We start from the raw sequence: 27,731 nt of genomic DNA, 5'->3' as shown, positions 1-27,731 counted from the left end.
GCAGGCCACCTCAAATTCCCCCTGATAGGAATGTAATTATGTTTCCTTCTAAAGAAACTCTGGAAGAAAAGCCTCATCCTCCAAAACTTTCAGGTCAAATCAGTTAAAAGGTGCTTGTTGTGAACGGCAAATAATTACACTGAAATCACGCTGAAAAGGAATTTTCTCCTTGTTCCAGCATAACGCGCATTCCAAATACCTGTCTCTGCTGCATGACTATATTGAAGTCATCATCTTCAGTTATTATTTCAGTCTCTGGAGCTGCGAGGCAGTAGATTAAAATCAGCTAAGGCCACTGTGTTATAGTGTCGGCTCCTGGCATGTTTCGGATGAGCTGACTTCGCCTGTCTTCATCAATCCCTAGATTCTCTGGGCGGCTCCTTCCCTGCCACCTCTCAGCGATGTCACCACAAGCCCAAGCGCTGTCTGCCCATCCAGCAGTGTGGTGGGTTCCCCATCAGCCCGCTCCTCTTCCACCCCAACGCCAAGGGCTCGCAGATCATCATGGACCTGGCCCAGAAGGCGGTAAAGAGGCAGGCCAGCTTCTGCAATGCCATTACCTTCAGCAACCGGCCTATCGCCCAGTACGAGCAGGTCAGGCTAAAGGTACGTCACCGGAAACCAATAACACGAAAGCCTTAATGAGATCAGTGCGTAAATCCAGCCATCTGTCCGTTAGTCACCAAAGTGTTCTGGTCACTCCCTACTTGGGCCAAAGGAGCTTTACAACTTTCTATGTTCATGTCCTTCCTGTTGGAAAGTACTGAATAAACACCATCTAAGTGGTTTGAGCAGGAATACTCGTCATTACACCCAGAATACCAGTTAGGGTGGTTTCACTCTGTACTTAAGACACATAAGTATTCTGTACGTTTGTGTGCAGTGTTGGTTGTTTAATGAACAGTCTTCAGCAGATATGTATTGGAGTCCCATATAAGGCCTTTGTTTTTCAGCATGTTCTGAAACCAGATCCTGTGCTTATCATTAAGGTTTCCTTTGTGTAAATAAAAAGTGTTAAACCATAACAAAGAGATATTCTCCTAACAAAAATCTCCTTTCAGCTTGAACACATGCGAACATTACATACCGTTAATTTACTGTTTTGACTATTTAGTTTTTTGTGACCATTACCTTGTTTTTGTAATTTAATTTATTTTGATTTAGCATAGTTATAAATTATCTAGTTTCTAGTCTCGGTGACTGTGATTCCAAGTTAAAAAACAAGGTTTAACCAAATAGAAAAGTGTTTCCAGTCCCATAATTTGCAAAATAAAGACTGAACAGATTTGAGATCTAAGAAAAATTAAGTAATAAAAACCAGAGAGATGGTCCACTGTTGCAAGGGCAGGAAAGTCTCTATCACAAACTCCTTACGTTGTCATGGCTTTGAAGTCTAATTTATTGGACCCTGTTTGATCTCCAGAAACCGGAAAGATAATCTTGAATTAGAATTAATCTTACTGTTGTAAAAGGCAACAGTCACAATGTCAGGTTCCCAAAGTTCTCAAAGACTTTATATTCTGTGATGTTTCAGCCAAAGTTGTTAAGGTTATTTATCAGTAGGCCTGTATTTGTTTGAAATGTTAAATCCCTTCACCACTGAAGTAACATTTCAATAGTTTGATATTTTATTAATAGTAACCACACAGTTTGGTTTTCGGTTTTACAAATTCTCATGAGAAAACAAACTTTCCAGAGACTAATTATATTTTATTGCTTTTTTCCCCTCGCATGTATTTCAACTGTCTCCTAAATAAATTACCAAAAAAAAAATTTTATGAAAAATTGTTTCTTCAGTGGCAGCTAGTTGACACTATTAATCATTTGTTTTTTATTAAACCGAAGACTCAGTAAATCGTCTGACTATGTTATATAGTTATTACCGTCATAAAGCAACCATGACACTTTTAGCCTGTCATGAAAGAAACGTTATACACATTAATGCAGTCTATGTTCGGCTGACTGATTGCAGGATTAAAACCAGTTTAAAAATGAGATGACTGCAGATGGTTCATACCCATTTAATGTTCAGTGAAGCTTCAAGGTCCTAAGCATCCTCACATTTTGGAGAAGGCTTCCCAAAACGTTTCTAGCTACAGTACATGGGCTCAGAAATGCAATCTGTAAATTAACAAAAAAAGCGGGGAAAAAAAAAATGTGAAGGTTGACTAGAATCTTTCACTCAGGAGAAACGTTGCTCAGAGTTTATCATTTAAGAATTTATGAGGAGTGAAGTCGACATTTTACCGCCTAAACTATTTAATGTAGCATCTAGTGTTTACAGAAATGGGATAAAACATCGCAGGTTTAAGTCTACTGTCATAGCCTTGAGCAAGGTGTTGGGAATGCAATAAAAATATCCAGCTATACTCTTGAGGAAAAGGTGGAGATTCTAAGCCGCGGGGGTCACTTTGGATGGATCGGAAATGGGACTCCTGTTCCGCAGATTACGAAGAAGCAGTGCTGCTGGAGTGGAGCGTTGCGGCTCGGCTTCACGGCCAAAGACCCGTCGCGGATCAACCCGGACAGCCTGCCTAAGTACGCCTGCCCAGACCTGGTGTCCCAGAGCGGCTTCTGGGCCAAAGCTCTGCCGGAGGAGTTCGCCAATGAGGGCAACATCATTGCCTTTTGGGTGGACAAGAAGGGCCGTGTCTTCTACCGCATCAATGACTCCAGTCCCATGCTGTTCTTCAGCGGCGTCCGGACTATAGAACCTCTGTGGGCCCTGATTGACGTTTACGGTCTGACAAGAGGGGTTCAGCTGCTTGGTGAGTCAAGCGTGACAATGCGTTAAATTATCACAGAGCAATTCAAGTGTCTCCCTAGACAAACCTATGATGTAGAGTACCTGTTTTTCAGGTGACCGCTAGATCGGCATCTCTTTATTTCTGAACTATATACTTCATGCTAAAAATAATTCTCTGTCCAGGTCTTTTAAAACCCATCTATGTATCCAAGTAGGAGAACATAATAGCTCTGCCTAATTGGTCATTCATTCAAGTGAGTCATTTCCGGCTGATTCCAGTCTCTCTGCGGGGAGTTTTTTCAGTCAGAAAGAATGAATTTGATACAGAGAGGTAGGCTAATGGGTTTGCGGGTGAGATCTACAGAATTCAAGTGCCTGATACTTTGAAATTTTTGGACACACATGCAAACTCACACACACACACACATATATATAGGCTGACTTACTTCTGCTCAATAATAACTTTTAAAAAATGTAGAAAACTGGCCTAATGCTAGTATAGTCAACATCGACTTGACAGCACCTAATAAGAATAATAATAATAAATGTGCCTTTTTTAGAACCAAAACAAACAACGCCTTAGATGTTTAATAGCATGCCCCTGTTGTATCCCCTCTGCGAACAATATATCAGTAATAGAAACGACCTGCACTGTTTTCCAGGAAAAACTCCTGTACTCTCTAGGGAATTCATGCTGTCATCCCTTGTGATAAAAATAGAACGGGATCACATGTTTCGTAGATAGCTCATTTAACCTAATTTCAAGCCATTCCAATTGACAGCACTGTGCCCGCCTGCCTGTGGAACAGTGTGGATCTCACATGAGAGTCGCGGCCCAGCTTACAGCAATTGCATACAACAGAGACAGGACTCGTGGAGTGTCTGAAAATAGAGACACTTGTCTTACATTTGTCTGCCCAGATTAACCTGCACAAACAACCAAGTTCTGGGACTTACAAATAGGTAGCAATGAGTAGTAGCCACTTTGGCCAAATAGGTATTTTACAAAGTTGGTAGCTAGGCATCATCGGCCTGAAATAAACATAGCTTCTTAAAATATTAAATGCCGCCCACATAATTTAAATGTCATATTGAAATCCTGCCAGTATGTTAAAAGGATGGGTGGGTCTCATTTATTTAAAGATTGTACATTAGAACTTAAAGTCTCTGCTACCAAAACAGACATACATATATAGTAGTGTATAGCTTAATACGGTACGAGATCATATCACCGATGTTTTTGATGACCTCCACAGTATTTTTCAAATCCATTCGTTTAATAACGTGCCAAAAAACAGAGTGAAAATACAAAATTACAGGTAAAACCCTGAATACTTCCATTTAATAAGCAAAGAATTGACATTATTAGCTTTTTTTAATTAACTTATCCTGGACAAGGTCATACGTAGTAAATTAACTTTATTTTGCATCAAAATACATGGCGTTCATCTTAGTTTGTACAAGTTTTGTAAACAGTTCTCAGAATGTTTGGGTTGTCCTTCCTGTCAATATAGTCAGCTACCCTGATCTTTTCTTGTTTTCTTAGAAATGCCATTATTCTAATTTAATTTCAATCTCATGTTCATGTCAGGGCATATTTACTCTACAGGACTACTTCAACCTTTAAATGACAGGATGTTATTTAACAACAACATAGCCAGTAACAACAAAGAGTTTCTCTGTCCTGTGGGGTTGGAGATGCCTGTTCAGGGGCTGCATGTCTTCTGGACAGGGTCAAATGATATCCTATCCTGGGCCGCATAGGTCACGAGGCTGAGGTAATCCCCAGACAGGATGCCGGGTTATTACAAGGCACACATACTATAGGCTTAACTGTTAGTATGTTTTTGGGACCTGGACCACCCTGGAGATTATGTAAGCACCACAAACACATGGGCTTTGAACTAGCAACATGGCGGCGTGAGGTAGCAGTGCCCGCCACTGAGCAACCGTGCCTCCCACACTCTTCATAAATTCTTAATCTAATTAATTTGAATTAATTTCTTTCATTTATTATCACGTATGACGTGGTATGTAATTACCTTATTTTTATTTCTTTGTTTGTTCATGTTCATTGTTTTATTTTTATAATCTAATTTAGTTTTCTTATTTTAAATGATCCTATTTTAAAGCCATTGGTAAGGAACTTAATTACCGCAAAAAAAATTTGTGACACATTCCCTGGAATGTGTGCATTATATGAAAGCCTAAGGAATTCTCCCATCCAAATGGTTTGGTGCATGCACATGCTTACATGGGTATTAGCCCTGCTAACGAAGTCTCACATGTGCTGTTTTTGTACTGCAGTGATATACTGTATAAGGACTATATATAACTAAACAGGTCTTCACCAGAAACTGCTAATTTAAATATTCTAAGACTATTATAAAAGCCTCCAGCTAACTTGGATCGCCTCCATACAGGAGAATTGAAAGCAGCTTTCCAGTGTAATACAAAATGAGCCGAGGGTGTTTTCAATCACAGTTTTCCAGCAATTGTAAGATCATATTTTGGCCAGTTTCTCTGAGTTTTTCCTTTTCACTGTGAAGGCCATTTTTGTCTCTGTAACATTCTCAGCCTTTGTTGATTGTTCCGTGTCAGTTTAGCCAATGTGCTTAAGAAAGCCAGACACACTGTTCAGTCTTGACACTGTAAATGGAGGGGAACGACGATTCCACAATTGAATTTTTTTTTGTCTCCATTTTAGTGCTATATGCTCTTTAAGAAGGTGCCAGTTGGTAATGTTAAAGCTAATGATGCCAAGTCACAATCAGAAGAGTGTGTGAGCTGGGTTGGATTAACCCAGCGTGGCTTTTGACCAGGGCAGCAGTGTCATTCATCATGTACCACCTCTGATATATCAAAGATGGTCAGATCTAAAAGACAGCACCTATTATTGTGTTGACAAAGTGACAGCATAATATAAACTTCTTAGAGTATATGATTTTGTAAAATGATGTGCGCAGTGCATTAACTATTGTCTTGCATCTGTGCTACTGTGACGGCAGCTATCCTGCCTACTGGAATAGTTTGTGACAGGGAGAAAAATAAACAGATTTCAGTACTGTAGTGACAGCAGGTCCAATAATGTGGCATATAAGAGCCTGATTGGCAATACTCACTGGATTTGTTTACACTTATTTTGGGAGGAAAGTCAATGGGACTTAAATAACTAGCAAAAAGTTGGCAGACCTCCAGGTTGCACTAAAATAGTGTGATGTTTCTAAATAAGTGACATAAGTGGTTTTGGATTTAAGTTTACTAGTAATGCTGCACCATTCCTAATGTCTGATTCCAATATCCCTCTCATTTTTATTTAGATTTTCTAAAACGATTTTCTAGAACATTTCCCAGCACATGGACTAGTGTTGAATGCCTAGTCGTTTAAAAACCAATACTCTTCAATTACTTTTTAATCGCTTTTGATTTGTTCTGTAACCAGTACACAGCGCGGATGTGTTCCTATGATAACATTTTGGTGGAGCTCAGTATTTTTGCAACAAGCGAGCAGAACGTGTAGAGGGAGTGTCCGATGACGGTTGTACAAAGGGGAACTACTTTTGTCATTTGAGGAAGTGTCAGACAATTATCGCTGACGACCGTTGTCCTCATACCTTTCATTTCTCATAGCTTATGTTCTTTAGCCAAATGCCAGAGTGAATGATGTTCTAGTTGATAAGAAACCGTAAATGCCACCATTTTTAGATCTATTTTTTTAAAGATCTGGTTTAAGCCAGTGGTTAATGTCAGAGCCTTGAAATAACAAGTGAGTCTGTCTGTCCTGTTAGTGCTTACAGTATATATAGATTAGGTGAGTCTTGTTTTGCTTTCTCATGCTCAGTGAATAGCATGCATTATCACTGCTCAGTGGGAATATTAGGGAACACACTTCTTCCCCTGTAAACATGTACATTTCACACTGAGCCTGTTTGTATGGTTACACGCCTCATATTCTGCAGCAACAAAAGTAAGGTCACTGTTCTGTGTACTGTGTAGCTTTTCCAAAGCCAGATGATAAATACTGTCTCGGGGCCAAAAAATATCAGCTATCTGAAGGTTTGCTTAAACGTGTAACATTACGTTTTAACTGATTTAGTGCCGCATTTCCCAGATGTATCTTCAGGCTAATAGGGTCTCCTGAAATATCGGTAATCCCATTGCAGCTATTACTCATTGGCATTGAGGCATTGAAATGTTTGATCAATTTTGCATGCAGACATAACAAATCGTGTCATTTTGTCTTCCTCAAGGGGAAAGGTAGGATAATGACTTTTAGAGTAATTATATTTCTAATGAATGAGGAGGTGTCCACTATAAGGTTAGTGTTTAAAGATTTATTTAAGAGTATTAGTAATTTATTGCAAGAAAACAATGATGAATGGTAGATAATCATAAACAAGGTTAGTATGCATTCAGAACTAATTATGCATTATTGTACTTATTTTTAGCTAATTGTGTTCATACAAAGTGACTAGCAGTTCTTATAACTAGTTAGCTAACTAGAATATTTTTGGTCATAGTACCACAGGGGCACTTGTGTGAGTCGAACTGGAAAATGAATTGTAGATTGTGTTGAAGTTGAAATGCACAGCTGAAATTTACAGAGTTTGCATGGGATTCGTTGTCAACGTGTTATGTGTGATTTTGATTGATACGAAACACATATAACATATACTTCCGTTGCCATCACTACCAGATATGTGTTACAGACACAAGAAAATTTACTAAGAACAGTAGTGTTATTACGTAATTGCTACATGTAAATTGAGACAGGGAGAGAACACTTATCCCGTTTTTGTTAATTTTGATTAAAGATGGCATTCGATTGGTCTGAAAGTTTGATTTTGCCAAGTGAAACAATTCCAAACTAAACTTTTAATTTGAATGTCATGTTTAGAATGGAACTGTCTAGAAATAATAAACTCTAGCAGGCAAGGCTATAACAACGTGCAAAGATGTCTATTAAAATTAAATATCAAACCAAGGGGAAGCGTATTGTGCCATGAAATGCAGGAAAAGTCATTTGCGCGTAAATTATAAACATTTGTCAATTTCTCATTCCAGGTCTTTGCAAAAGTGACTGCGGCTCTTGTCCTTTTCGTTTGCAGTGCTGAAGGTCCGCTGAAAATGAGCAAATGTAATACTGGCTACGTTATATAATATTTAGAAATGTAATTTTTTTTTTAGTTGTTATCCTTGTTTTTACTGTTTTTTTTTTTGACAGGGAATGCATTGTACTGAATTTTAATATTTGAGTATAACAATTTGTCCAGAACCAAGAGCCATGTTTGAATGTTTCAAATTAGAATGAAAATGGGTTTGAAAATGCAACTTTAAGGGCACTGAAAATTAGCTTAAATATTATATTAAATCAGATTATAGAATTCTCCATTGGTCTGGATTGTTAATAGGTATTATATTAAAATAACATTTTTGAGCAGTGATTATCAAAATTAATCTCAGAGCTGAATCTTAAATTACGAAACATAGAATAAGCTGATAATTTGTTTTGATGGGTTGACTGGTTCACTGGACATATAGTTGTTTTACTGAAATATTTTTAATTGCTAAGCGTGCAACTATTGGGCAGCTGATAAAAAGGGAAATAGCATTGTGAATTTAATTAGCTCACAGAGGATGACCAGAGACGCACAGCAAGCTCCAATTTGAGCATACAATGTCGAAACTACCCAGGCAGGGGCTTGTGCTGTTACTTATTTAAGCATTTGTCGTGCTTTTGTCATGACAGTGTCCCGCCCTCAACTCCCTGTTCATTCCATCCAGCCATTGCTGCACAGGGTGAGCGAAAGAAGAACTATATGCAACCTCACCTCAGAACTGCAACCGTTACTCATTATTATTCTAGACTGTCCTCATAATTTTACCCCCCATCCCCACCCCAACTCACAACAGCTCCCAGCCCTTGGCCTTCCCTTGCCCCCCCCCCCCCCCCCCTTGCAACAACACCTCACCCCTTCTGTTCACCCCATGGACTCTCATGAGGCCTATAAGCCGCAGACTTACTGCAAATCCCCCCCGCCGCTCAGGGGGGAATGACCTTGCTAAGGTGACACCGCGAGCCGCTAATACCAGCCGAGCCTCCCGCATCCCCGCCCGCGTAGCTCCGCGGATACGATCCAGCGCGGCCAGTGCTGGAGCGTCGACATGACAATAATCAGCATTCAGCCCAGAGGAAACCCAACACAGGAAGGGGAATAGCTTTTGTGCCGTTAGTGTTGGCATGGCCCAACAGGTGCTAAAACCTTTACTGAATGCATTGAAGTTAAAACGAAAAAAAATCTTGTTTGCAGCTGCCTCATTTGGCAAAACTGCCCCATCGGCCAGTTAAGAACCGTACATTCAGAGCCAGGGACTCTCTGTTTAGTGGCTCAGTCATTTCAAAGTAATTAAAACCGTCTACCACGTATAAGCAGGCATCTGAAAGCTGACAGTCAGAAAGAAACCAAAGTTGAATCGTCCGTATGTGAGATGAGCAGGTGTGCCATAATTGGGCTGCAGCAGCTGCTGTGGCCATACATGCCAGTTTTTCAGAAAGTAATCTTGGCACTGACACCCGCTCTCCACCCCTCCCCCCTGCCGTACTCTTGACCAACAAAGAACCAGCCATACGAGGAACAAAGGCGCGATTTGCATTTCTTTATCTCGACAGCAATCAGTGACCCTTGCGTTCGTTTCCCAAGATACGGCGCTGATGGGTGCTAAGGTCTGGTTTCACAGGGATGAGGATGAAATTAGTGCAAAAAAAATGTTTTAAATTTGCATAAACCAACTCTGAACCTTTCCAGACCTCAGTAGGCCAAGCCACTGAAATTCTCACGGACGATAATCGCAGAATCATAAAATGTAATAGATGGGGGGGAAATAAATCAGTTCAAGCCCTATTTATTTACCATGCTGCCAAGCAGTAGTGTGGCAGTAATATATCTAGAAAATGGAACAACTGTATTGCCAAAATCAGATAACAGGTGACACAGAAACTTAATTTGCTTGTTTTTACATGTTCTGTTTGCCTGCTTCCAGAGCCTTATCTTATTTTGATGTTATGAATTATATATGTGTGAAGGCCGTTTGGTCACACTGAATTTTAATGTGAGTGGGATCTATTCATTTTCACAGGATTATTCTAAACTGTAGTGGCAAACTGCGAACAAGCTCAGGTTCCCTATTTATGGCCTTTTTCTCGGTTGTACCTCAGGGCAGTATGACCCAGACAGGAGAATGTTTGATTGAACTGAAGAGAGCGGCCAGGCACAAATCTGAAGTGTCATCACTGGCAGGATGAATCTCAGCATCCTGGATCTTGCCTCTCATTTTGCTGTGTCTGCAAGGACTGGTCTGTCTTTGCAGGTCGGTTAATTCAATGCTGCCTCATCCCTGCACTGCCCTCAGAGAACATATGACATCTAACAGCAGAATTTAGCTCTGTCTGGCTCCCTGTGATCTCTGGCTTTGTAGCCTTATTGAACGTTATAAGTTGTCTGTTTATGATTCGTGAATTATTGGAGTTATCATACATTATTATGAGTTTGTCGCAAGCAGCTATTTGTGTCTGATATACTCAAAAAATAGAATGGAACGATGTGAGTAAAATAATATGCATGGTAGTATTAGTTCATATACTCATTTACAGTATATGTGTCTGTTTTTTAGGGTATAGGCTGATCTTAAGGTGCAGCAGTTAAGCAAGATGTAACGTTTACACCTTACAAAACTTAAAGTTGAGAAGGGAGAAAAAGTTCATGTCACTATGAAGTCAACGAAAAGGCGAAAGCTTAAAGTAGGATAAAATTCTCTGCCGTCACTGGGTGTGTCTGACCTCAGCTGCTCAAGCGTGAAGCTCAGCTCAGGTTAAGCGTTGCGTAAATGAGGTTACATACAGAACGGAATCACTTTCATTAGCTTTCGTATGACACCTGACCACACTTTGTCAACTCCAGCTTAAGGCAGTTGGACGAATAAATGGGAATTTGCTAAGAGTTGGAACTCCTAAAAATATCCTAATGTCGAAGGCTTTCCTTTGTGGATTGGACCCTAATCTCCTTAGTAGGCATGAAGATGCTGTGATTATCTGTGGCTCTGACTTCCTCACTGGAGACAAGCAGTCACAGCACCAGCACAGATTTTTCCCATAGCACAAATCTCTCAGCTGCACACTAATGCTCCTATGACCCGTTTAAATTATTTTCCAGATGTACTAATCCCAGCCCTTTTCCAAGCTTAAAATAAAATTTACATTCCTGACAAGATAAGCTCATATCTGCAATCATTTACTTAATCATTACATGCATGGAACAACAGACCAGACAAAAGTCCTTGTGTTTGCCCTATCGTTACAACAGGCGATATTAATAAGTTCTTTTTCAGCCTAGTCTCCACTCCACTCCACTTCCACTCCTGTATCATTCAGTACAATGATATTTCATATTTGTGCATCTTTCATCTTGTCAATCCATTTTAAATGGCAGCATGTGACCATTTCCCCTAAAATAGCCCATAAGTAAAGTGGGAGTTTTTGGCAATTCCTGTGTGTGACTAGGTGATAAAATCAGACATGGGGAGAGTCGTCAAACTATAATTAACTTTTCACAGAATAATATTGTGTGCATCTCACAAAGGTAGCAGTGTTATTACACTTGCTGATTATCTGCTGGTGTTCATGCTCTTTTATGTAAAAAAAAAAAACAAAACGGCATAGCTATCAGTAACCCTGCCAAATAAATAAAAACAAATGTATACTATTTGATAACTATACTCACAGAAACCTAGTTCTTATTAAGTTATGAAACACCATGAGGTGCAAAGTCTGTGATATATTGTGTTTTCCCAGTAGCACTACAGTAGTCACTGGCACAGACAAGCTGAATATCTGTGGGCCAGCAGGACCTTAAAGAAACTGAAGAATTTTACGGGGAAATGCTATAATACGGATCAACATTTTTAAGTGGAATAAACAATAAACAAACAAACAGATAAACAAGTAAAGCTGAAAAGTATTGAAATACCATTGTGATAAATTTTACAGTAAAATTATAGAGAAAACAGACACTGACACATAATTTTTGCTTACAAAATCAGTAATAAACATAAAAAGTTGACCCTTTTATTGCTAATATTTTTTAAATTTCTTTATTTATTACTCAAACAAGAACATTTAAAGGCAACAGCGTAAATGATTTCCCATTTTTTTCAGAACTGAACCCCCAGCCCCAAATAGAACAAATAAACACAAAAAATCAAACAAACAAACAATAAGTAAATAAAATTAAAAAAAATTATAAATAAAATTTTTTTATTAGCGTTGCATACTTCAGTTGTTGCCGTATTTTCAAACATGCCGATATCTACATTTATCGTTAAAAACGACAATGATAATAGGAAAGAGAAATGCCGAAACCCTGGATCGTCATTCCCCCTGGATGAGCAGTTTATTGGAAATGGATGGAATTTGTGAAGCAGTTTGGGCTCCACAGACATTTTACATTTTATCGAAAATGAAAGAATAGGCATAAGGCAAGATGCAATCCAATATGGGAAATAGGTGAAGTTTAGCGCCGCCTCGATGGCAAATCTCTGGAAAGTGTGAAAACACCTAACAGTACTGGAGAAGAAAAAAAACATGATTCTGGGTCTGGATGAGCAGGGAAGCGAGGGCGCCAACCACTGAGTCATCGCTCTGCATCACATCTGCAGATGAATGTAAAGACTGAAAGCTAAATGTTTCTCTAAAACTGCAGCACACGGCCTATAAAAGGAGTGGGCTTTGTGCTTTAACTGTGTATTTTAAGGTAAGCAGTTAACTGGTGACTAGAGTTGACTGTTTACCTTAAATGGGCTTGTCTTTCTCCAGTCTGAGTGCAGGACCTGGAGTGTGAAACTTCGTATTTTACCCAGCGGAAGAGAACAGCCAAACAATAGCCGTCCTTCTGTGTGTCGTCAGTTGCCCCCTGTCTTCCTAAACAGCCCTCTTGGATGTTTAGCCTAATTTTATCCTACTACAAAGCGGTGGAGGTTGAAATTAGAGATGTTGCCTATCTAAATGTCCGCAGATTCACAGTTGATTCTAAAATTAGCTTATTCTCTTAAAGAGCTATCGTTTTCCACAGCGGAGCTGTCTGCGGGGTGTGTGTAATATCGTGCTCACACACCACTACACATGATTAGTCAGTGGGGGGGGGGGTTCTTTTCTGGCAGATAAAAACGGCAAAGTGAAACAGGAGACTGTGGAACCCTGGGAATGTGTTTGACTCTCTAAAGCTGCGGAGATCCATATTTAAACAGTAGTAATGCTTACTTTTAGGTGATTGCAATGCAGACACTCACACTACCTCTGGGAGGTAGATCATGTTTATTTATACAAAGCATTTAGGAGAAGCTTTTATTAAAACTGACATTCATTTTTGAGAAAGTACGGTGAGCCAGCGCATGGGGCAATGGAGGGTTAGGGACTTTGCTCAAAGGTCCAACAGTGAAATCATTCTCTTGACCCTGGGATTTGAACCAGCGACTGTCACAATCATAAACACAGTGTCCTAAACCTGCACCATGATGTTGTTGCAACCCAACCAAACTAAATGGTTATTTTCGCAAATAAAAGTAATGATCCATCAAAATCCTTCAAACGGTATTTTCCATCATGTTTACTGAGGAAGGAAAATACAAATACAGTACATACATATCTCAGTGACCTCCGTAAAATAAATTTACCGTGTGAAGAGTTTCTGTATACTCTACCCATTTGAAGCACAAAGGGATTCTGGGAAATTGCGTATTCTAAATCCCATTTTAGGATTTGTTACAAACAAAATGTTGAATTGACTAATAGAAAATAATCAGCAATATTTGTTATTTAGTTGCAAAATGGGATGATAAAATTAAAAATGAATTAATTGACTTTACTGGATTATAGTTATTCACTGAGGTTAAGGCAATAATGTTCACCATTAGTTTTTCAGAAAATTACTATTTCTCACATTTTATACAATTTCTTTTGAATTTACAGGGTATTGGACGGCAATAAACAGAACTAATTTATTACAATTTTTCACTAGAATTCTTTCAGAAGCACAAACATTTCTTTATAATTGTGAAGGACAGGAAGTGGTAGTTACTGATATAGGGAACGGCTGTTCCCCTCATGGTCAGTTGAATGATATCGTTAGGGGCGTCGCTAGAAATTTTGTGGCCCATGAAAGTATATCATATTGGGCCCCCAACTCAGACTAGTCCAATTATGCTCCAGAATTTTTAGGGCCCCTGTCAGTCAGGGGCCCTCGGAATCATCTTAACTCCCCCCCCCCTTTACGGCACCCCCTGAATGTCATTAGAAATGGTATCTTTCTTCAGTTGAATTGAAATTACATGTCTTTATCTATTGTGTCACATATGACATTTTTCCCCCCAGAGAGTGAAATTTTGTCACAGAAAATTATTTTTCTCTCCCTCAGACAGTGAAAAAGTGTCTTATGAAATTAGGCTCTTCTACCGGAGACAGCAAAATCATGTCACATGATATTGTGTCTCCCACCCACAAACATTGAAAAAGTGTCATGAAATTGCGTCTCTCTCACATAAACAGTGAAGGCATATCACATGATATGAGCTTCCCAGAGAGGCAGAAGTGGTATCATATGGAAAACATCTCTCCCATAGGTGGTAAAATCATGTCACGTGATATTTTGTCTCCCACTGAGGGTAAAGTAGTGTCACATGATATTGCATCTTTCCCCAAGATAGTGAAGTCATGCTTCATGAAATCATGTCTCTCTCCCATAGACAGTGAAATAGTGCCTCCAGACTGTCAACGCCCGCGTTCCTTCACCACGGTACGCAGGTCCTCCTTGCGGAGGGAGGCAGATGAGTCACGGCTCTCTGTCAGCCTCTGCGACCTCAATCTTCAGGAGGAGCACCTGCACCTTGCATCCACCGCCTGCCCCATCCCGCAGAACTCACTCAACTCTCAGCAGTCTCACCTGCTGCCTCCACACCTGGACAGTGACATCCATTTCCATCAGCTGCGAGGAGCCCATATCAAGACGCTGGACGAGCAGACGGTGGCCCGCTCGGAGCATGCCCGCGAGGAAAGGACGCTGGTGTTCACCAGTCGGCCGCTGCGAACCGGGGAGACCATCTTCATCAAGGTCACCAAATCCAGCCCAGCCCGCTCAGGGTCGCTGTCCTACGGGGTGACCTCCTGTGACCCCAGCGTCCTGCGACCCAGCGACCTGCCCTACAACCCAGAATCCCTCGTAGACCGGAAGGAGTTCTGGGCCGTCTGCAGGGTACCGTCACCATTGCAGAGCAGCGACATCTTGGGGTTCTTGGTCAACCAAGAAGGGGAGGTCATTCTAAGCCACAACGGCACTAATGCGGGCATGCAGGTGTGCGTGGACAACTCCCGACCGCTATGGATGTTCTTCGGTTTACATGGAGCAGTTACACAGTTAAAGATACTGGGTAAGTTCCTGTGGATCAACTCTACTTTAGTGAATCATTTTAGATTAATGTATGTAAAACCAGCAATCACACTGAATTTTCAGTCTCAGGTTGGGTAAGTACAACTTTTAGGCTTCCTGAATCTGCCTATATATAGGTATAGGTATATGTGCACATAAGCATGAGTCTGAGAGGTGATGGATGATGTGGGTGGACAGAAATCTTCTCAATTTCTGTGCTTTTACAGATGATGAATTGATAATTAATGAACGACACGTCCTTTCTCCACATTTCACGTTGGTCCATTTTGCTGTGTTTTAGTCTCCTTTTTGGAAGTGCAAAGTTGCAGAGCCCAACATTTAGTTACACAAGATAACATATTTATGATGTTTATTTCATGTTTTTCCTTGAACGAATAAGAATGTTTGCTCTAAAGCTGAATAATACCGTGCTGCTTATCTTGCTTATCCCACACCCCTGTTTAAAGCACTGCACCTGCACTGCAGTTCCTCAAGTACGAAGCTTCTATATTACTAGCTGGTCCTTCAGCAGTTCACTACAGCTGTGGAAAAATCAAAGTATAATGGGAGGAACTGACATATTTTACCAGTCAAATAGCCACCAAGCTAAGACGTGATCACAGTGCCACAATGATTAGTGGTAAATGGTTATCTTATTTGAAGACGTAGATCATGTGAAAGTTCTCTGATTGAATCAGTGCTCCAGCTGAGCATAATGTCTTCATCCAGTCATCCGTTTTCCATAACTGCTCATACAGCACAGAGTCGCAGTTATCCTGGAGCCTGTGTCAGGAAATCGGGGACTCCTTCGATAGGATGCCAGTCCATCACAGGGCACAGATTCACACCTGCGGGAAGAAACCCGAGTCCAAAAGAAGGCCCCCGCAAACACAACAGCACCACTCACTGAGCTACCGTGGCACCTAGACGTCAGAAGAACTAGGGGGTACCATGACTGCTGCACTCCAGAGACTCAGACCTTCAAACATCCGAGATAACTAAGGAACGTCAGCTTCTTAGAAGTGACAACAATCAAAGTTTGGCTCTTCAGCGTCTACAGTGGATTTTGGTCTAGTCGCTGGGCATTTCAGGAAGACAGAGGAGAATGACAGGTCTGCTGTAGCCTTCGTGTTCCTGCCAGGCTTCTGATAAGTGCTCTTTGAATACATTACTTGCAGTATCCACTTCAGGTTTCAAACACGCCAACTATGGCATGGTTCAGTACCCTTAGTTAAGCGCGGGAATACCCCTGTCTAGCGCATCCATTCGAGTACCTTTCAGTGCTGGCATTTCAGATCATTTTATAAAGACTCTGACAAGCCCAGTCATGGTGCTCTGTTTCCAAATGACTGCAGTGTTATTATTGTCAGATGACAGCCGACGTGGTAACATCAAATCGGGAGACAACTGCAAGCCCGTGACAGGTAATTAGCAGAGTTGAATATACTTGGCCTGTTGGCATTTTGCCTCGATGTTTCCTTGATATCCCATAAGCAAATCTGAATATTCCACTGGAGCAGAAAGTGTGCATGTTTTCAGAATAACAGCTGGGGAAAGTACTGCTTGTACTTGACGTGTTGTGTTGGATCTCTAAAAAAAGGGGATCCTTGCTAAATGTAAATAAACGCAAATGTAGCAGGATTCAACATTTAGGATAGACGTGTAAAAGGAAAGTTCGATTGTAGATTTGTAAATAATAAATGTGCTAATCATTTGTTCGAGTGCCATGAGTAATTTAGTATTAACTAGTTCCTCCAGGGTACTTCTTCAGCATCTACAGCTGGTCCACAGTGTAGAGCATCTTTTCATTCAAGATTTTCGATTCAGGCCACCTTCCTGTGATACCTACAGCAGGGTATCTTATAGACTTATAGACTAGCCTCTTCTCCCTGTCTCACTCCTTGAGTGGGTTAAATAAATGGTTACTTAATGAGTGTGATTTCGGGAACAGACCAGCTGCTCCTTCAGCTAGGGGTAGGGGCCCCTCACCCACCCATGCAGCCGTGTACCCACCGCGCGTAATCACCGCATAGGGCAAAATCAGCAAACGGTGAAGCAAATGACTCCACCGTCAGCGAAGCGCAGAATTAAGCAGGAGGGAGCCAGTTGGACGCACTGCAAAAGATGGAGTGCTTCGGGCGGTGGGGCCTGATTGATTCCAGCCCCGCTGAAGTTCTCCTAGTGCTCGGCTAGACTTACGTTGAACGCCATGGCTGAACGTTGGCGCTCCCTGCCAAAGCTATGCATGATAAATGACCTTAAGCGTAACATATGGAACAAGGAAAAACGGAGAATGGGAGGTTACTGTTGGAAATGGTAAATAAAAGAAGAGCGGTTATGCGGCTTTCATAACCCGCCTTTCATTCATTGGGCTCCGATCCAAGTCTTTATGTCAACAGTAGAGCTGGCACGCTTTGCTGTTATTGAAGTTTGTAGGACCCGTGCAACATTTCGCGGCATTTTCCTCGCGGTTTCTGCTGCGGCTGATTGCAGCCTTAATCTCGGGTCTTTGAAACGGAGGTTGAGAAGTTTCTTCAGAGAATGTGCTTGAAGTTTGTGGGGGGGGGGGGGGGGGGGGTGGTTTGAAGATGGTGGTGGTGGGCGGGGAGGTTCTGGAGCGGCGTGGATGTCGTTACGCACACCTCTCCGAGTGCATTATGTATTCCATTAAAATGTCATTCCGTTCACGCTCAGCCGAACACCTCACCTCCCACATCCATTCGGAGTCTTAATGTTCCTCCTGCTGGCATCCTCGGATTTGTCCCGCCCGCCAACGTCTCTCTCTCTCCCTAGCGGACTCTCCCTCGGCACCGCGGTGCCACCATGACGTCTCTCGTTGCCCCCTCAGTGCGTCGATGCCACAAAGCGAGAAGCTGTGACTAGCTAAGACTGACTCACGTCTCTCTGTCCTTTTTTCCCCCCACCGCTTTTAATTAGGGTTACAGAGCTGCGTGTGACGCAGGTTCCGGCTCTGCATATCTTATTTTTAGAGGTTTTAATTTTAAAAAAGGCCAAACGATCCGGTCTGCTCAGTCTCAGAAAGGACACGGACACCCAAATCAATCGTGCCCTTCGACCTCTTAATGGAGTCTGTAAATCCTGAGGGGTGCAGAGTGTGTGGGGTGGGGGGGGGAGGGGATGCGCTTTTAATTGGAAGAATGCAGGACTGTACTTTAATAGATATGATGCAGAGGAATATGTAAACAGGTGGGAGCGAAATACTTTGAAAGATGCCAAAATGTGAGCAGTCTGCGCAATTGGGCTCATTGTTTTTCCTGCAGACCTTTTTCGTCGTGTTCAGCCCATCAGAGTGGCTTAATTACTGAGTGGAATCTGTGCTCTCAACAGCCACATTAGTATTAGAGGCACCATTAAAGGTGGAGAGATGAATTATGTGTCCAAAACAGGATGAACAATGCTAACATACTCACCCGTCAACAGAGTTTTTTTTTTTTTTTTTTGCAATTATTCAAATTAGCTGAAGATTTACAGTAGCTCTGAAAAATTCCGCCTGTGTTGTACTGTGACGCAAAATGGAAATCATTAGGTTTTCACATCTTACAACAAAAAAGACCTGCGTATTAAAAATATAATGTTGACAAGTGGAGGGGAGGAGAAGGGAAAAGTTTCCTAAATAATTCCAATTAAAACAAGTAAGAGCAGCTTTTCACTCCGTTTACTGGGACGCAGCTCAACAACCTAATGAAACATCCTCAGAAGTCAGTATAAATATTTCAGAGGAGCTCACCTGTGTTATGTTAATGCCTTTCAAGTGGTTTCAGATGAAATACGCCTGTTTCTGTGTAGGTCTGCAGTCCGGTCAACTTATGAGAGTAAGGCTTGTTAGAAAGAACTCTGAGATAAGGTTCCTGAAAATCACCACAATGGGAAGGATGTAAACAAAATAATATATATATATATATATATATATATATATATATGTGTGTGTGTGTGTGTGTGTGTGTGTGTGCATATATCTGTTGAGAAAGGGAGAGAATATGACAGCCTGTCTTAAGAATCTGGATGATTGTGTATTTGTATAAGATGAGATGTTGGTAAGGTGGCCACCAAGTGGCCTATTGTAGCACTAAAGGCTTCCCACGGAATACCAACAACCTGGCCCCTTCATAAATCTCAACTGTATTGGAGGGAGGCAGAAAGAAAGCCATTGTCGGACATATGAGCTCTCAGCTAGTGTTTGCGAAAAGGCATGTGGTCGACCCTGAGGCCAGTAGATTTTTCACGATCTGATTAGAGCGAAATTGCACTTTTTGGCTGAATGCTAAGTGCTATGTGTGGTGTGATGCTAATACTAAGTGTTATCTCAGGAACGTTATCCCTACGGTGCGGCATGGTGGCCGAATAATGGTATGGGGATGTCCTGCCGCTTCAGGGGCTGGAGAGCTTCTGATAACAGAGAGCAGAATAGACAGTGCAAAGTACAGAGAAATGTACTGCAGTCTGCGGCAGCCCTGGGAGCTTGGACCTCGGTACTTTACCTAGCTACACCGGAACTCTTCTAAGAGTCTATTTTTGGTTTTAATCCTATGTATTCATCATATCGCTTAATTCCAGCCTCAGAATGGCATGGAGGCATATTTAGAGTGATGATTCATAGTCCCTGAAATGGTTCCACCGTGTTAAGGAGAGCTGAATATGCATGGGTGTGTACAGGAATGTCTACATGTGTGTGCGTCTGTGCGGGGGTGCTGGCACTGTGTTTTATGCCCCCAGGCTGGGTTACAGTGTCAGACCACCGCAGCAAGACACGTGCGGTACTGACACAACTTCATTGTCGCTGCTACTTCAGTGGTATGATTCAGGAGGGGGAATTTTATCTAATATTTACATTTTTTTTATTTGGGTGGGGGGGGTGAGTCACAGATCTTTGCACTTGTTTTTAATCTGTGAAGTGAGGTAAGGGAACTTTCCGGTTCCCAGAGAAGCGCACAGCCGTGCCAGAGCTTACTGCAGCATGTCTGTGCCGAGGGTGTGTTTGAACTGTCAGGCCGCAGATTCTTCTGCATGAGGAATGACATGCAGGACGAGCTGGGGGTGTGCTGTGGCGGCATGCTGCCTTGACGGGGGTCCAACCAGACGACAGACGCCCTCCCCTGACTAATAACAGGTCACCCTGCAGAGACCACAACTTTGGTTTTGGAGCAATTAAAAAAAACACAACTCCAGCATCCCCAGTAGGCTTCAGATTAGACCCCAATCTAGTTCCATAAACGACATGCTGGTTCCGTAAATGTTGCTACAGCACACGGACCTGGTTTATCGGTAGTGAAGAAGTAGTCCCTCATTGTGAAATTCCTTTAAATCACCAACAACCTCAGATTATGTTAAGAATAGTGGTTGGATCTATATTCCTCCTTTCCCAATGTATTTAAAGCTGGGATTTTGCATCTAACTTTTAGTGCAATGTTTTTGTTCACATCCACTGCACTACTGGTTGCCAAATTATGTAATTATTTCTTTAAGGAATTTGTACTTTCATGTGAATTTATATCTAAACCTATGGTTGTGTGGCATCTTGATTGATCTAATTGCAGTGGAAATTATAAGACAAGTTGCATTGAAGCTGTTAAATGTCAGCATTGATTCTATCAGTGTTTAACACAGAATTGTGTCAGTTGCTCATGTTAATGCTGTTCGAACCTGTCCAGACTTGCCATAGATAAGATTCACTTCAAGCCGAAACTATGTAGGACAGACCAGTTGTTTCTACATTCTGTTTCCAAATCCGATAGAAAGAGGATACGTCTCTATCTTTCCTAGGGTGGCCTGTGATATCCAGTACATCTTCAAGATATTTAATACGTTCAGCGACTGCTAATGTACTCCAAATGTCTGCAGTTTTCAACTGCCTGTCATTTTTAATTCCGAAGACATGATTACCCACATAATATTTCATAAGTGTTTGTAAAGTAATAAACATCTCCTTAATAACGGTAAACAACATCTGTGACTGTTATGTGTTCCAGTGAATGTAACTGTTGGCTAAGATTTATCATATGTATCTATGTATATGTGTGTGTGTATATATATAGATACACGCACACATATATACATATATGTATTTGTATAAAATCTCATATTGCACCACATTTGCTGTATAATAGTACCACCTCACCAGAAGCATGGTAAGGTCCTTCACGGACGTCTGAAGGTATACATACAACACAGATTCTGAGCAATCTTTAGGATCTTCATAAATCTTCAGTGGAAATCCTGCTGCTTTGAAGCTCATACCCATATACGTTCCGTATATATTAAAGCAATAAGAAACTCGCTTTGGAAAGATGCCTTAGCTTTTGTCTTGTTTATCTTTCATCATTGTTTACACTTAACTCACATCCCAAATGGTGACGTTTTCTCGGCCCTCTACCCAGAATCTTACTGGAACAAGAAAAACAACTCACTGGTGTCCTTCATGACACCCCTAATTGGAAACAGTTGTGGATTAACATTAAATAGATTATATCTGTACTGATTTGTGATCAGAGATTTTGGCTTTAAGTGCAAGAATGTAAGACTTTTTTTTTTTTATTGGTATTTCTGTTTTTAATGGTTTGATTCGTATTTCCAGGCTCGACCCACCTAGCAGATCCGCGAGGACCATCTGCCCCCAGCTCGCCTTCGTCCATCCCGAACACACCCACCGGCTTGTGTGGCGGCAGCTCGGAGCTCACCCTGAACAGCAGCTGCCCCGGAGCATTCTGTGGCTCCGCTGGAGGTCAGTGCTCAAGCAGATATAGCAGCTTGTGGAAGGAATGTGCAAACAGACGAATCTGCAGCTGCAAGCAAAGTTTGCAGTTTATTTTTCCGCTTTTCCTACTTATACCGCCTTAGCAGTAGCTCTCAAGCCCCTCTCGCCCGGATCATATCTAGAGCAATAGTCCATTTGTCCGATAACAAAGCATCTCCTAATGTGCATTGTTCACCCTTCATGCGTCTTCGAGCTGCTTGAATCACCACATGCCCCCCATGCCTTTTCTCACGCTCCTAGGAACGACTCCAAGCTCACCTATCAGCCTCCCAAAGTCTCCCACCTTCCCATCAGGCTCTGGGTCCTGGAGTGACGAGTGCTCCATCTGCTACGAGAACATGGTCGACACGGTGATTTACGCCTGTGGGCATATGTGTCTCTGCTACACCTGCGGGCTCAAGCTAAAGAAAATGTCCAATGCCTGCTGTCCCATATGCAGGAGGACCATTAAGGACATTATAAAGACTTACCGCAGTACGTAAGCCCGGCTGGGCGCTGGGGTCACCTGACCACACTGGCACAATATACACGAAGTGAAGAGGGAACTATTATATGTTCAGGGAAATATTACTTTGGTGCACCATGGTACGTCTCCATGGAGGGCTTTTGACGTGAGATCTGCCGGCACACTGCGGTCCATAGAATTTTTACACAAGCCTGTGTAAAGTTTTGGCAGTAAACGGGGGATTCGTTCCTCGCCTGAAAACAAAGTGTACCTTCATTAGGGATTCAGGAAGTTTCAAAGACGCGCAACAATCAAGTCCAACAATAGAGAAGGCTGTTTCCTAAGCACCTGCGGTGTGAGTCTCTCTAAAATGGAAATAACGTATTTTCTACACATTCTATATTTCTTAGAATGGAGGAGGGAGGATAGAACACACACACACACACATATATATATATATATATATATAATATAAATATATATATATATTATAATGTGTGACTTTTCTTCTGATTCCATACGAGTACAATTAAAACACCCCTTTGTTAGATATGAAGAAAAAGATTTCAAAATAATCTACAACTTTCCGCACAACTTTTGTCTGTGCTTGGGGGAGATGAAAAATGACGGTGGGAATGGAAAATGATGTACAGAAACCTGCACAAGCAGGAATTCTGTCAGTGGTACTGAGCTCCAGACAAGCGAGGCAGCTCATTCTACAGGTGTGTGACTTTTAAACGGACTTGACACGATATCCTAATGTGTTACTTAAGCATTTTTGTTGTGCATAGCAAACAGTAACGGGAGGGTGTTTCTTTCTGTGTTCTGCTTCTTGGCGCCGCGCCATCGAGTTCGTCCATACCTGCAAAGAGCTATAGTGCATAGTGCCGTGACAGTCACATGCTCAGTTGGTCACTTATTCTATAGTGTTCGATGTATTGCGTGCAAGACACTGCTGCCCTCTCCGCCATTACAGAGGAGATGTGTCCAGTCATCAATCGGTACGAATATGTAGCTATACAGAATGTAATTGCAGGTTACAGTCCCCATGCAGAGATTTCCAATGTACCGTGTGCATCTGGGCCCTTTTTGGAGACCATTTGTAAACATAAAGGGACTAAGTGCTTTGCTGCCAACAACAAACAACCAACAAAAAAGCACTTCACTGGAGTCACTAAAACGAAAATGGACAAAACCTCCTGCAATGACCCGCTACACTGTGAAACTCGGGTATTCAGCTGATTAGTATAAATCTAGTGATATCCTACTCAAATGGTAGTCGAACCTGTGTGCTTAATTTACAGGGAATGTATTCATGAGCATGGCAGTGATGGGAGATAGGAGCCATACCAGGCAGCCTCAAGCCTTAAGTAATGGAAGAGGCCATTTTGTCAAACCGGGGTTTGATTGTCTGTAAATTTCATTTTTTTTTACTGTTTTCTTAATGAGCCCTTGCAAATACCAAAAATGTCACGATCCAGTATAAAGACTGCGCACAAAGAACTGAACAGCTCCAGAGAGTGCAGGGGTTGTGCAGTAACTGACACAGGATCCTTTTTAATGTGCTAATAATCTTCTAACCCAGTGTTTCCCACTCAGGTCCTTAAGGACCCATAGATAGGCCACATTTCTGCTTACCTGGGAGGGAGCAAAAATGTGGAGCGGCTGTGGGTGCCTGCGGACTGGATTGGGAAGCATTGTTCTAACAGATACATATATTCAGAATGCCACCTTCGCTGTTCTTTTATGGAAGGTGTTGGCAGCCTGTGTAACATTTATTTATATCTAAAGAGCGGCTTTGTGTTGCATCCCTGGTCTCAAACATTAATGATATAATGAGCCCTTTGAATGTCGTGTCTCAGAGGGTATTTTAAATACTCAAAAAAGTACAATGCATTTTATATTTTTGCCTTGGGCAGCATTACTTCAACAAGAGGCAATGAAATATCTATTAGTGTTATAGTGTCACTTGCTTTTCATAGTATTAAAAACTATATATATATATATATATATATATATATATATATATATATATATATATATATATATATATATAAATAAAATATGTGCTAGTATACAGGCAGCAATGTGTCAGCTGCAGTCAGTTATTACATAGTTGTGAATTCTGCAACTGTCAGAATCTGGAACAGGAAGGCGATTCGTTGTCATTTTTCAAAGGTAGGTGATTTCTTGTTTTGGTGAATTGCTTGTCACAACGAGAGTATTCTGCGTAGTTTATCTCAGTCAAATTACATGTTATAAAAACAATCCATTTACTTTAGGCTTTTTTGAGTAAACTAACACATGACGAGACTGGCTTTTTCCTTCGACTTGCACCTTTCTTTCAGTAGGGGAACTGTGTGGGATAACATCTCTCTTAGCATATTAATGTGAAAGAAATCGTGATGAAAAGCAAAGGAAATTGCATCAAAAATGTCTAACACGTTCAGAAAAGATGCGATTTCTGCTGTAGCTTATTACCAAGGAAACATTCATGTAGGCTAAATCAGAGGGGCATACATTCTGCTCATTTCCGTTATATAGGCTACTTCCTTTTATACCTATAATGTTGAAAAAAATAGCTATAGAGCATATGTTTAAATGTCATTAGGCGTCTTTCTGTAACAAGTGTAGTTGCGAAACAAGCAATTTTTTTATTAAAAAGAATCACTTCATATGAAACACAAGCTCTTTGGATGCCTCTACAGACACCGTAACCCCTGAAATGAGCTCTCTCAAGATTACGTAGTGCAGACTATTTGGGATACCTGGATGAATTACGTTAAATGTACAGGTAAGCATTGAGGCTTGAATTTTTGCTGCTAAAGTGTTTTTTTATGTGTTTCCATTTGAGCTATATGGTAAAATTCACCCACATACGCTCCTGGGCAAAAAAAAAATGGGTTGAAGCTTAATGTGTAATTTGGGTTTGGCCTGTTTCGTCTCACCGAGGAGTGTACATTTTCATATGTTGTATGTTTAAAGGTACATGCTTTTGCTTGAAGTGTTTGTTCATGACAAAATGTTAATTTATGTTATTTTAGAAAAATCAGTCCCTAATAAATAGGTACAGTATGATAGCAATATTTCCATTTGTTTTAGGTTTGTATATAATTTAAGAAAGCTTGCCTAGGCTATAATTATACATTGAATTCCAGCAGAGTTCATTCAAGCTATAAACTAATAGTCTAACTGCTGACACCGACTGTATATATAACAACTGCAACAACAAGTACTGTTAAAGATATACTTAAGTGTACATTTATAAATGTACATTTTAAGTGTATCTATCTGATTGGATAGTGCAAACAGCAAAGCAGAAATGCAGGATTTTTATTATCAGTTTCATTTTCCATCCAGTTACAGTCTTGCTTTGATAAAATATTGCAATTGTTGTGAAGGACAGAAGTGAATTACTGGTGCATTTTCAAAAACCGCCTGGAAAAGACTTTCTTAAAACATTATACTTTTAATCCACTCATTTTTATAGTGTTTATGTAGAAATATTGAATTCCTATAATGCTTAATGTCACTTTATTGAAATCCGGATTGTACATTACGAATTATTAAACAAGATGTTCCCTTGGTAGCTGGAATTGTATCATACAGTTTTAAGGGTAATTTTATATTCAGACATTTTTGACCAAATTTGTCAGTATTGATATATTAAACTTCCTTTCTATAAAATACATAAATTTATTTTGCAATTGATAGATGTTTCTCACTGTGGTACTGTTCAGAAGGGTATGCATTGAATTTAAGGTTCTTAACGTCAAACTGACAATCAAAAATCAGTGAATAAAACATTTAAAGCAATTATGACTTTGACCAGCTTGCAAAAGCATGGGAGGGAAATGGGTGTCCTTAATGGCCATATGGGCCAGGTAGCTTTTTGCTTATTTTGGCAATAGGTCTTTAATCACTATTCCAATTTGAGGTGTCATCCACTGACCTTCCAGGTACATGGAAGCTTAACTCAGCAGGAGATCTGCTGGCTTCCTGTGACTTCCCAAGTTCCCAAAAACCCCCAAGTAAAATTGCACATCTGATCTCCATAAGTGCACTTGCAGCATTAACCTCAAAATGGCCTGTGTTTTTGAACGAAATAAAAGAGCTGTGACATAACGCAACAACTTTATTTTGTAAAAGGGCACAAAATGAACGTGTCATTTTTTTTGCGGAAGTTCGGTGGAAGGTCATTATTTCATTATATGCTGATGTCGATCTCTCGGCAATCTTTACTCCTGTGATGTTGTGAGACTAATTTCTGAGCTTTCGTACTGCACCATTAGCACGCGTCCTTTCCTATGAACCCACTGAAAAGTGCACGCACTCCATAGAAGATGCGTAAAGCCCCGCGCTGCTGGAAAACATTGAGCGCTTGACAGATTCCCATTTATTCTTTCATGTCCTCATGCTCACTCGCTCTCTCTGTTATAGTGGACTCAATCAGGGAGCAGCAGGACAAAAAACAGGAAAATCCAATCACTCCGAAACCTGCATTTGAGAGGAGGGCAAGAAAACAGGATGTCTGTATCCTAAAAAGTGAAAGTCAGGCTGAAGTGAAGGCGTTAACATTGAATTTGTATTGTGACTCAAATATTGAAATTATCGGTAAACTTGTGTTTATTTAAAACTAGCTGGTCAATCTGTATTTTTTTGTTCACTATGTGAGTCAGATGATTGTGACTGTCAATAAAATTTCCAGATGTGTTTCTGCTATAATTCTCTACCTTGATTTTTATCCTATGCCATGCTTGGTACTTCCAGTGACGTAGCAAAAATTGAATATCTGCCATGTTTGTTCATAAGTATTAACATGCACACAGTAATATGTTTAAAAATGATCCAAAAACAAACACCCCATGTAAAACTATATTTAAAACAGAATAGTAACATAATACTATGCCAGTAAAACTCTGTAGGCCTACATAGACAAATTATTGTGTGGACAGTTACGTAATACTGTTGTATAATAGGGGGGAATATGAATTGCAACATATTAATGATGTACGATTGTATTTATAAAGTTTGCTGATACATTTTTATACTTCTGTATGACATCATTTTCAAATCCAACTTTGAAAAAGCTTTAATAAGCAGAGCAAGCTTCTGACTTTTACCAATTTCATTTAATTTATAGCTACATGCATAACTCAAGCATGACAAGAATTTTTCTGTTAAAACTAAAACAAGACAGCACTAACTACTAAAGTATTTCTCTGTATCCATAAAATCATTGTATGCTTTTTTAAAAAAAATATTCAATATCGATATAAAATGATTCACTTTTTA

At 40.7% G+C, this 27,731-nt stretch overlaps 1 protein-coding gene across 4 annotated transcripts in view; it reads left to right on the top strand.

The window, feature by feature from the left end:
* The window catches only part of neurl1aa (neuralized E3 ubiquitin protein ligase 1Aa), a 57,315-nt gene extending 30,154 nt beyond the window's left edge, over window positions 1-27,161 (top strand). For 2 of the 4 annotated variants that reach the window (XM_048987204.1, XM_048987205.1), the window contains exons 2-7: window positions 365-606; window positions 2,447-2,768; window positions 14,540-15,220; window positions 21,812-21,958; window positions 22,232-22,465; window positions 26,877-27,161. In XM_048987204.1, the coding sequence (XP_048843161.1) occupies window positions 365-606; window positions 2,447-2,768; window positions 14,540-15,220; window positions 21,812-21,958; window positions 22,232-22,465; window positions 26,877-27,070 (1,820 nt within the window). In that variant the 3' untranslated portion in view covers window positions 27,071-27,161. Of the gene's footprint in view, window positions 1-364; window positions 607-2,446; window positions 2,769-14,539; window positions 15,221-21,811; window positions 21,959-22,231; window positions 24,413-26,876 lie in introns of those variants that run through there. The other 2 variants (XM_048987206.1, XM_048987207.1) reach the window with 1 other exon arrangement.
* The last annotated feature ends 570 nt before the right edge of the window (window positions 27,162-27,731 follow it).

Source organism: Brienomyrus brachyistius, chromosome 20 (genome assembly GCF_023856365.1).
Source record: "Brienomyrus brachyistius isolate T26 chromosome 20, BBRACH_0.4, whole genome shotgun sequence".
NCBI classification, from domain to species: Eukaryota; Metazoa; Chordata; class Actinopteri; order Osteoglossiformes; family Mormyridae; genus Brienomyrus; species Brienomyrus brachyistius.
The sequence above is the reverse complement of the archived record's forward strand: the minus strand, read 5'-3'. Positions and strand labels throughout refer to the sequence as shown.